Below are 11,009 nucleotides of genomic sequence, written 5' to 3' on the forward strand. Positions count from 1 at the left end.
TAGGGAGATCAGTAGTTGGAGTGGAAAACGAAAATCATTCCAGGCATGAGAGATAGCCAGAGAAAATACCCTCAGTCCAGAGATGAAATGTCTTGTTCGTGGAACAGACAGAAGACCAGTGTAACTGGATCAAAGAGTAAGAGTTGGGGAGTAAAGTACAAGAAGACTGGAAAGGTCAGTGGTGGGGCTAGGTTAGGAAGGGCTTTGAACGCCAAACAGAGAATAATGGCCAATAATTTGTATATCGTTCCCACACTAGGAACCAAGTCCGGTTCTGTGAGAGAGGAGGGCCCAGTTTCATTTGATTATTTCCATAATGCTGGTTTGAGATCTAGAGATGCTTTGAAAAGGCAACTCTATGAGTGAGCATCAGAAGGGTAAAAAAGCCACAAGACGAGGAGAACATAGGCGGTATAGTGAGTGGGGCAGATCCCTGTCTGCTCATTTCAGCCTGCTTTCCCTCCCTATAACATTTTCACACTATATAAATGTTAGCTATAGTTATTATCATTATTATATCCCAGAGAGTCGTTATTACTTTGCTGTGGTTAATGAGCATTTATTAAGCACCTTCTATGTGCTAGACACTGGAAATACAAAGAAAGAATGTCTCCTCCAAAGAAATGGAAACAACGGTACCCTCTTTGTATTAACATGGGCAAGAACACTCTTAGACAGGACAACAGAAATACATCAGTCAGTCCAGCCACCAACCAGAGCTATGCCATCAGCAACATGCTTGCCACATACAAACACACCAGGGACATAATATGTGAACTTATTTGGGAATAATTACAATGTTTCTTCAGCCTGTGATACACCCACTTTTATGGCTCCTAATCTTTAGTGAATTGAGCATAGTTTACTGTGTTTTCTTTTAACTGATTTGGTTCATTCAGTAATTACTTGTTGAAATGTTTCTAACTTCCAAGATATTTTGAAAGTTTACAGGGACAGAGGGACAGAATAGCTTCTTTAAGACTAAGTTGCATCATCTCTACAATGGGAGGGTTGCCTTTTACGATCTCAAAGGTCTCTCTTCAGCTCTAGCTGAATTTTGAACCTTTGAAAAGTTTACTCTTCTAGAAAATCTGGGCCATATGGTCATTGTGTGTATAGTTGTAGACATTCAATGTTTGGTTTTTAACAATAGTAACTCTTCGACAGTGGAATTTTCCATAAAAGTTCTGTGAGGGGCGTGGAGTCCAATTCACCTGGACACACTATCCCTCTTTTTGAAACATCTGTCTCATGGCAACACTCTTGGGCCATAATGTCTTGTCTCACCTCTCACCCCTACTCATAAAAAATCTACACTGGTCGTACAACATATGCAGGTGACATAAGCCCCACTGGTGGGTCAATATATAGCAAAGCCATGCAAAGGGCTTCAGGAGACCAAAGGCGAATCCTTAGCCCAGAGTAAATCTGTAGATTATCTCCAATCTAGCCCATAGATCCATTGTTTGTACACAGTCGTTTGCATATTGTCTCCCACATTAGACAGTGAGTTTCTTGAGAGTAGGAACTATATTTTGCCTTTCTTTGCATCCCCAGCACTTAGCATAGTGCCTGGCACATATAAGGTACTTAATAAATGTTTAGTAACTGATTGACTAAAGTGAATATTATTCATCCGCTTTATAAAAGTGACAGGTTTCAGTTAGATGCCAGTTAACTAAGTGTGCAGGGAGGGTTGTTAATGAGCTGTAATGTCTCGGGTAAATCACTTAACCTGTATGGGCTTCAATTTCCCCTACTGTAACAAGGGGAGAAGAACTCCAGGTTGTTGTAAGGATCAAATAAGAAACCATCTATTGAAATGTCTAAATTGTGAGGCTAATGAGCTATGGTGTAAGTTGGAAGAGCTCATGGAAGTTGATGAAATCTAAAATCACAGCATAATAGGCTCTAAAAGTTCAAACAGTCCCAAGAGAGCATCTAGACCCACATTGTCATTTTACGGAGGAGGAAACTGAGGAAGAGAGAGAAGTAACTTGCCTGTGGGCATGCAGATTGTAAATAACTGAGCCAGGATTCAAATGTTGTTTTCTGAACAACCCAAACAATCCTCATTTCATGACACCACCCCAGCAGGGTAAATGCTTCCATAGGCTTCAGTCCTCTTTCTTTTTCTTTCTCCTCGGTTTCTCTCTTCCTCCTTTTTTACACCAATTTAATGTGAAACCTATTTCATTCATTCACTTAAAAAATAATTTCTGCAAAGCACCATACGAAGTGCTGGGGTGGAGTACAAAATACATTCAAATCCTGGTTTTACTCTTTCTTGCCTGGATGAGCCTTGATTTCTTATTCTGTAAAATGGAGGAGGTTGAAAAAAAATCTGTGTTTATATTCATGATTCTAAAGGACTTGGGGAGGGCATTCTAAACTAGGAGATTGTATTGTACATGTTGTCTCCTGATCTAGAATGATAGCTCCCTGAGGATAAGGAAGGGTCCATTTGTGTCTCTGTAGCCATGGTACTCTACCATTGTGCTCCTAGCTTATAATAGTCACTTGATAATTGTTCATTGATTGAGTAGTAAACGAAGGTTTGGAAAAGGTAACTTGCAAAGCTTGTCTGAATATAACTGAAGTACGGAGTTAAAAAAAAAAGACAATCTTTTCTGTTGAGGTCCATCTGTCCTCAGCCAGTCCGTCTACAGTGAAGGATAGGGGAGATAGATGCTACACAGGTAGGCTGGGACCAGAATGTAGGGAACCTTGAATACCAGGAGGTGGTACTTTAGTCTGTAGTCAATTAACAGCAACTGGTGATCTTTGAGCAGGGGAACGTCCCAGGGGATTTTTGGAACATCGCTCTTGAGTATGGGTGTTCAGGGTAAAGGAGAGCTGGGTACTCTGAAGGATGGGGAGGTTTTGGGTAAGTGAAGAGAGGAGGACCTTCTAGGAAGGGATCCAGGTACATTACCCTTCTCTGTATCTCCCTCTCTGCCCCCTCTCTTTGTGTCCCTCCTCTCTTCCGGTTATGTTCCTGCTTTCTCTCCAGGTTACTTACTCCGGGTTACCCTAGATTCCCTCCCCTCACTCCTTCCCTCTTCCTCCGGTCTCCAGCCCCAGCTCTGGTTCCCAGCACTGACGTCACTCCAGGATGACATAAGCCCCGGAGGAGGCGGAGGCGGCCGAAGGGGGTGGAGTGCAGGATGGGAGGCGAAGGCTGGCCCTGTCCCACAATGGCCAATAGACGCTGCCGCCGTCTCCCCCTCCCTCACCAAGGCTATGAAAGGAAGAGACTGGCTACAAGTCTGGGCAGAGCAGGAGCAGCGGTGGCACGGACGGTCTGCTAGTCAACTCAGCCGGAGTCCCCTGAGTAGTGGCTGGTTCAGCCTGGAGAACTCTCCTCATCCCGCTGCCGCTGGGACCGGCTTCATAACCCCCGCCGCCACTCTCGAAGACAGTGCCCCCGAGATGAGCCAGACCCGCTGGACAGGGGAGAGAGCCGACATGCTCCCGGAGATCGCCGCCGCCGTGGGTTTCCTCTCCAGTCTGTTGAGGACCCGGGGCTGTGTAAGCGAACAGAGGCTGCAAGTTTTCAGCGGGGCCCTTCAAGAGGCACTCACAGGTGGGCATATTCAGAGAGGTTCCAACTCCCTTCTAGTCCCACCCTCGCTAAACTGTCCCCCCGATCATCGGGCAGTGCCAACATCCCACCCCATTCCATCCACCCCGGCCAACACTGTCTCGTACCCCGAGGTACCAATGTTTTCCCCAAGTGCCCAGTTTGCGTAATCCGACCTCAAAGTATTACAGAAATGTGTTGTTAATATTAATGTTGTGAAGAGATGAGAGTAGTGAGGGATATTAGTATTATCGTCTCGCAGGGGGAGGAAGAGAAGGGAGGGTGGAGGGGGACCGCAGTGGCTGCGGGATGCTGACCACGGAGCCTGTGGTGGGGCACAATCCCTTGTCCCTGCCTGAATCCTTTCAGACATCAGAGATACACAGCCACTTTCCTTTAATGGTTACACAAAACCTTATAACTCGGGCTTTGGGCAGCCTTGAGAGCCAATGAGTTTCAGTTGGAGTTTCCCTTCGGCTTCTTTTCGGTTCCCCTTGAAACATCTGCCTTCTACCCTCGTTTGCGAAGGTGTCCAGCCTTGTCTGGAAGCCCACTTTCCGGGAGGTCCCTAATTGTGGGGGTGGGAGACACCGGAATTAGTAAGAAGGATCTGGCCGGGTTACCAGCTGTTGTGAACTGGCTCCTTCGGGGTTGCGACTGTTTTCTCAAAACAAGTCTGAAGCCAAGGCCCTAGCTTTTTGATTTCCGTGTCTGTTGGCAGAAGATTTTTCTGATTATAAGCCTTGGGAGAATTAAGTGCTGTAGTTTTCCGGTGAGAATCACTGAGGACACAGAAGGCAGGTGGTTTGCTCCATAATCCTGTAATGTTATAGCAACTGAGTTGGAATCAAATATCTTGGCTTCTGGTCTGTGAGTTGCCTGCCCCTGGAACTCCTAGAAGCCAAGCCCGGGCGTGCTAAAACATCAATCCCACCCTTAACCGGGTCTGCTGTTAGAGGCTGTGCGGGAAGACCACTGCCACCAGGGTGAGCACTGCAAGAAAGTTTCCTCCGATGCATCCTTTCCTGAGCTTTTTGTCAGGATGGCTACATTTGCCTGCCCCTCGGGGACTGAAGATACCTGAAATTGCTTGGTGATAAAGTACCCCTTATAAAGTTGCTTAGGCTTCCTTCCCTTTGCCTGTACATTTAATTTATGGCCATCCTAGCTATGCCCTTAACATAGCCTGTGCCAGCCTGACTTGAATTAACCAGGGAATCTCCCTATTTCCGTCCACAGAGCACTACAAACACCACTGGTTCCCAGAAAAACCATCCAAAGGTTCAGGCTACCGCTGCATACGAATCAACCACAAGATGGATCCCATCATCAGCAAGGTAGCCAGGCAGATTGGACTCAGCCTGCCTCAGCTATACCGCCTGCTGCCCAGCGAGTTGACCCTTTGGGTAGACCCCTATGAAGTGTCCTACCGAATTGGGGAAGATGGATCAATTTGTGTCCTCTATGAGGAAGGGCCCACTTCATCCTCTTATGGACTCCTCACTTGCAAGAACCAAATTATGTTAGGCCGGAGCAGCCCCTCAAAGAACTATGTGATGGCGGTCTCCAGTTAAGACCCCTACTACTGCCCCCCCCACGCCCCCAGCAATCTACTGTATTCATTCAGCCGTGACAACAGGCTACTGCATACCTCAACTTGGGGAATCATATTTTTAAATGAAGAGTTATTTATATATATTTTTTTTAGAAAAGAGGGGGAAAAAACCAAAATTTTTTTTTAAGAAAAAAAAATCCTTAGTGGGAGCTGCTTGGAAGTGGTCTCCTTTGGTGCCTTTGGAAAGAAATGTTGTGAGCCTGAGTGTCTTGAAGCCAGTATCTGTCAGTGGAAGAGGTAGCAGTTTAGGTGTGTGGACTTGGCAGGATGAAAGTGATGGTGGGGTTGGGGAGGGTATAGGGTAGGAGCCTGGTCAGCACCCCAGGGAAAATGAGAACATCTGTGGTTAGCAACTGTGAATGAGGAAGATCAGGGTCTACCCTGGATGGGAGAAGGGTACAGGAAAATTTCAATTTATAGCCTCCTATACCCACAGCCAGGGTTGCAGGAACCTGATCCTCCTCTGCTAAGGGGCATTCAAGCCTAAACTTTTGAAATACTATGTTGCCTATCTTTCCTTTTTTTTTCTTCTTCTCTTTTTTTCCCCATCCGATGAGATCATGGGCAGGAAACAAAAGGGCAGCTTCCTTATTCCTCCTGCCTGGATCAACTTTTCTTGAAATTGTCCTGGTAATATCCTCAGGGTCTGGAAGATTTTGACATCTCAACTGTGATTTCTAAGGCTTTGGGGTTTTTATTTTTATTTAGATTTTTTTGGTGATGGAGGGTCTGGAATAGAATAGAAGGGTAAGGAAACCTGCACAAAATCTCCATGTTGCTTTATGCTGCTCTGTGTATGTATATGTGTGTATACTGAATTCTCAAGGGGATGATTTGTAACGGAAGGCTAGGGCCCAAAGTGCTCTCGATGGGGAATGCTCTTTGGACTGGCAGCCTTGTCTACTGCCCTACTTAGGGAACCACAAAAAAGTCCTGATGATGCTGCCATTATCCCTTTGAAAGGTGAACTCAAAAGCTACAGGGAACTTCAGGACTTTTATGACAAGTCTTTTCAAAGCACAAATCTCCCCATTCTCTCCCCCCCCTTGTTGTTGGGCTGTCACTAGAGCTGCTCCCATCCTTTTAGGACAAAAGTTCTCAAGCCTTGTGCAATATGGCCTCCTGCAACTCAGAGTGGCCCGGTGGTGGAATGATTCTCCAGCCCTCTTGAGGGCATTCATGAAGAATCACTCTCCCGGAGGCCGTCTGGGCTCCAGTTGGCTAGTTTGTTTTGAGGGCACCTCTTGCCTGAGCCCCAGTTTCTACAGGCCTTGGCATTGTTCTCAGGCTGCCTCTAAAAACAAACCTTTGGGCATTTACTTCTCCTTGGCACTGAGTGCCTGGTGGTGGAGGAGGAGTGTCTTTCTCTAAATGTGACTCCAATCCGTTACTAGAATTGTGCAATATTGACTGTTCTTGGTTGGGGAGAAATAGAAAAGTGCTGCACTAGAAAAGAATATCCCTTCGTCCTCCTCCCCACTCTGCTCATGGGAGTGAGGGGGAGGGTTGAGAAGGCTTCAGGTATCCCTGACCAGAACACCCTGGGATGGACACAGCTGGAGCATCTGGTCAGCTTGGTTAAGCTCCTGTTGCTAGGGCTTAGTAAAGAATCCCTCTCCCCTCTTCCCCATCCCCTTCTGTGGAAGTGTCTCCCCGGCTTTCTTTTTCCCTTTGGATTTCCCAAGCTGCTCTATTCCCTGATTCATAAGGTGCTAATAACCAAACACTCTTTCTACTTTTTCATTCTAGTCCTTCCCCCTTTGTGACTGCACCAAATTTTGTGCCAGCTCCTAGACCCTGGTTCGAGTATTAAGTTTAATTGAAAGTTAATTCTTCACCCACAGAGCCGGGAATTGATTCCTTGACCTGTGGGGTGGGTAAAAACAACAAACCGCTGTGAATCACTGTGGACTATGTCCTTGCCCCTGACTGCACACAGGACCCTGCCGTTTGTGGTCTCTTCGATATTTTCTCTCTTTTCTTCCTTAATATGTACTTTTGAAAAACAAGATCTCAGAGCTGGACTGTTGAGCAGGACTGGCTCTCATATTAAGTCAAACATGGTAGTGAGTTTGTAAGCTATTCTGACAGAGGGGACAAAGGTTACTAATTGTATATTGTATAGTGTTTTTATATGAAAGAATGTACAGCTCTATTGATAAATGTACACTTTTTTTGTTACTTTAATAAAAATGTAGCTGTTCTAGTCGTGTGGTGTAGACAAATTCAAGTGCCCAGCCTTCCTTTGGTCCCTACCCTTTCACCTCAGGCCTCAGATTTTTTCCTGGAGGTGCATTACACCCAAAAGAAATGAGAAGGAGTGGGATACCTCATAAGACATTGGGTTGGGATGTAAGCTAATCTTCAGATTTTTATTCAATCTGCTTTCCTGGGAACAATCCTCTGCCCCACTTCAAACACCTACTTCCTACCTTCTCTCTGGGCAAGTGGTTTAACTTCTCCATGCCTCAGTTTCCTCATTTATAAACTAGGAATAATAATGGAATCCACAGTAGCCATTTTTTTAAGGCTCAAACAAGCTAATGTATTTAAGGTGACATGCAGACCACAAAGCATCACCGAGGTGTGAGCTCTTAGTATGATTTTTACCATAAGCGGTAACAGCAAACCTTTATGAAATGGGATGCAGTTCAAGCCTTACATTTTCCAAATTTGCTCTTCCTTGTGAAATATACTAGGGTCACTGTCCTCCATTTTGGAGATGAGGAACATAAAGCAGGGGCTCACCCAAGATTATTACAAAGCAAACTGAAGCTGAGATTGGAACTTACTCTGCTGTCTTCCAAGTCAAGTGCCTTTCCCAGATGAGAATATTTGTAAAGCACTTAGCCCAGAGCTGGCACAGAGCGGAAGCCTGTTCCCTACCAACCCTACTCTGTTGTGCACAACTTAGGATGTTGCTGTTCTAAAACAAGAGTTCATAGTATATAGGGTTATTTAAGAGATTTCCCTTCTAATAGGGTCTCATTATATAGACTTCCTTGGAAAGTAGATGGCCAGCAGAGAGGCTGGGTTCTCCACACCCAAGGCCCATCCTCTCCTTGGTCCAGTCATCCCCCTTTTGTTCCCTTGACATCCTGGTCCTGTTAAACACTATATTTTTGGAGATAGAGAATGCATAGCAGATTGGGGTAGTTTGTGTGCATGGGAGACTGAACACCAAAGACTATCTTCTTGTCCCTGAACATTAGGGTCTTACTTTAAAAAGCTTGGAGAGCCAGGTCTCTGACCTGTGTTTGGGTGGCCTCCAATCATGTTTAGACTTGTCCTGGCCAAGCTCCTGGTAGGAGTGTGGGGAGGGAAAGACGCCCAGGCATGCAAGGGTGACATGGGCTTATATGAGGACTCTTCAATCTCTTTCAGAACTTGTTCTGTGCTAGGGATTAAACCATCTGAGAAGCTGCAGGTATATCCTGGGCCTACTCACTGTACTAAGCCATTGGGTATACAGGGACAGTTTCTGTTCTCAGGAAGCTAATATTCTAGTTGGGGCGAGGGATGAGGAAAGTTTACAAGTAACTAAGTTTACCAGTTGGAGTTCAGCAGTTTATTCTGTGATTGGAAGATGAAGGAAGGTATTAACTGTGAATTTTATCCATGGTTTGTTTATGGATTCCTAGAATGCTACTAATAAGTAACTCTCTTCCATTGTATAGCTAGAACTAGGTGACTACAGGGAACACAAGGAAAGACCTGGCCTCAAGATCCATGGAGATTCATTTGTTAATGGAATGTTTTCTTATTTCATGGATACATACTTTAAAAAACAAAATGAGACCTGAGTGGCTACTCAGAAAGACCTCATTACTTAAAGGCCTGGTCCCATTTTCATTTTGAAACTTCTGTCCCTGAATCCCATGAGGAATAGTTGTCCTAACAATGGGTTACAGCTTTATACTTAGTCTCTCCTTTGAGTCTTGTAAGAAAACTCCACCATGTAAATAGGGGAAGTATTATTGCTTTCCTTTGGTGGATTGGGAAACTGACTATCAGGGAAGTAAAATCATTTTTTTTGGACCTCACAGAACTAGGAAATAGCAGAGGCGATGCTTGAGCTCAAGTCTTCTATTCCTAGTCTCCTAGTATATTGTCATATACACAAATTAGGAATAGCCAGCTCCTCAACTTTGCCTTTTTCTAGATGTGGAAACAGGGGTTAAGATTGGGAAAATTTTGTCTGTCCTACTATTGATTATCCTCTTTTAAGCCTTCAGGGGAGGGGAAGCGGCCATCTACATCAGCAATGAGTCTTAGTTTTTACGATGGGTATCTCTATATTATGAAACTTGGATAGATCTCATTGGTGAATTAGAAGGCAGCATGGCGAGAAGGGAAAAATGGGGATTCTGTATTGGAGGAGGGTTTTCTTTGGTTGGAGTCTTGTCCATGCCATTTATCATTTGTGGACTTTGGGCTACTCACTTTCCTTCTCTAGCCTGTCTTCTTATCTTAAAAATGAAAAAAAAATCATACTAGATCCTTGCCTAAGACCCCTTCTAGATGTAAATTCTAAGGATGGTTAATCTAGGATCCACAAGTCATAACTTCCAGAGGCAAGATTGGATCCCAGGTCCTCTGACTTTCTGAGCCAATAATCACTCCAGTGTACCACACTGGATTACTCACTTATTATCTTATTTGATTCTTATGCATGTCTTCCTGTAAGGTCTTCATAGAACACCCACCCAGTGTGCCAGAGCCTTCCTCTAGTTGTTTTCATACTTTGTGAACCCAGTGCAGGACTCAGACTGTCCATATTTTATCTCTTCTCTAATTAAATTACTCATCCACTACTTTTTTTTTAAGAGTATAAAGTGATTTTCCTTTTAAACTTAATTTTCCCTTTTCAATGAATAAAAATGTGTGTCCTCATTTGCCCTCAATGAACAAAAAAAAAACAAAACAAAACACTTGCAACAAATATTCATAGTCAGGTAAAACAAAAAAAAATATGTCTTAGTCTACACCCTGAGTCCATCACACATTCAGTCAGTAGGCGGGTAGCATCCTTTATCATTAGTTCTCTGGAATTGTGGTTGGTCATTGCATTGATCAGAGTTCTCATGTCTTTCGAAGTTGTTTGTCTTTATAATGTTGTTGTCGTTGTATACATTTTTTCTCCTGATTATGCTCACTTCACTCTCTATAAGTTTGTACAAATCTTCCTAGGTTCTTCTTATGGCATAATAATATGTTCATATGCCACAATTCAGTCATTCTCCAATCAATGGGCATGCCCTTAGTTTCCAGATTTTTTACTACCACAAAAACAGGGGCTATGATGATCTTTGTACACATGGGTCCTTTTCCTCTTTCCTTGATCTGTTTGGGGTTATAGTATTAGTAATAGTAGTATCTCTGGGTCAAAGGGTATGAATAATGCAGTAACTTTTGAGACACAGTTCCATTTTGCCTTCCAGAATGGCTGCATCAATTATCAGATCTACCAACAGTGCATTAATATACCTGTTTTCTCACAATCTCTCCAGCATTTGTCATTTTCCAGTTTTTGTCAAGTTTTCCAATCTGTTCTGTGTGACTTGGAAGTTCAGCATTGCTTTAATTTTCATTTCTCTAATTATTGCTGATTTGGAGCATTTTTTTATATGGCTACTGAGGGCTTGGATTTCTTTCTTAGAAACTGCCTATTCTTATCCTTTAGCCATTTATCACTTGTGGAATGGCTCTTATTCTTATCTTATAAATTTAAATCAGTTCCTTATTTATCCTGGAAATGAGACCCTTACCAGAGAAAATTGCTTGAAAGTCTCCCCACTCCCTCCTTTTAAT

At 43.9% G+C, this 11,009-nt stretch overlaps 1 protein-coding gene across 1 annotated transcript; it reads left to right on the forward strand.

Moving 5' to 3' along the window:
• Positions 1 to 3,154: 3,154 nt before the first annotated feature.
• Positions 3,155 to 7,404, forward strand: BTG2 (BTG anti-proliferation factor 2). Its single transcript, XM_036757460.1, has 2 exons — positions 3,155 to 3,586; positions 4,823 to 7,404. The coding sequence occupies exons 1-2, from the start codon at positions 3,244 to 3,246 to the stop codon at positions 5,155 to 5,157; spliced, it is 678 nt and encodes a 225-aa protein (XP_036613355.1). The 5' UTR covers positions 3,155 to 3,243; the 3' UTR covers positions 5,158 to 7,404.
• Positions 7,405 to 11,009: the final 3,605 nt, after the last annotated feature.

The sequence above is a fragment of the Trichosurus vulpecula genome, chromosome 4, assembly GCF_011100635.1.
Source record: "Trichosurus vulpecula isolate mTriVul1 chromosome 4, mTriVul1.pri, whole genome shotgun sequence".
NCBI lineage: Eukaryota > Metazoa > Chordata > Mammalia > Diprotodontia > Phalangeridae > Trichosurus > Trichosurus vulpecula.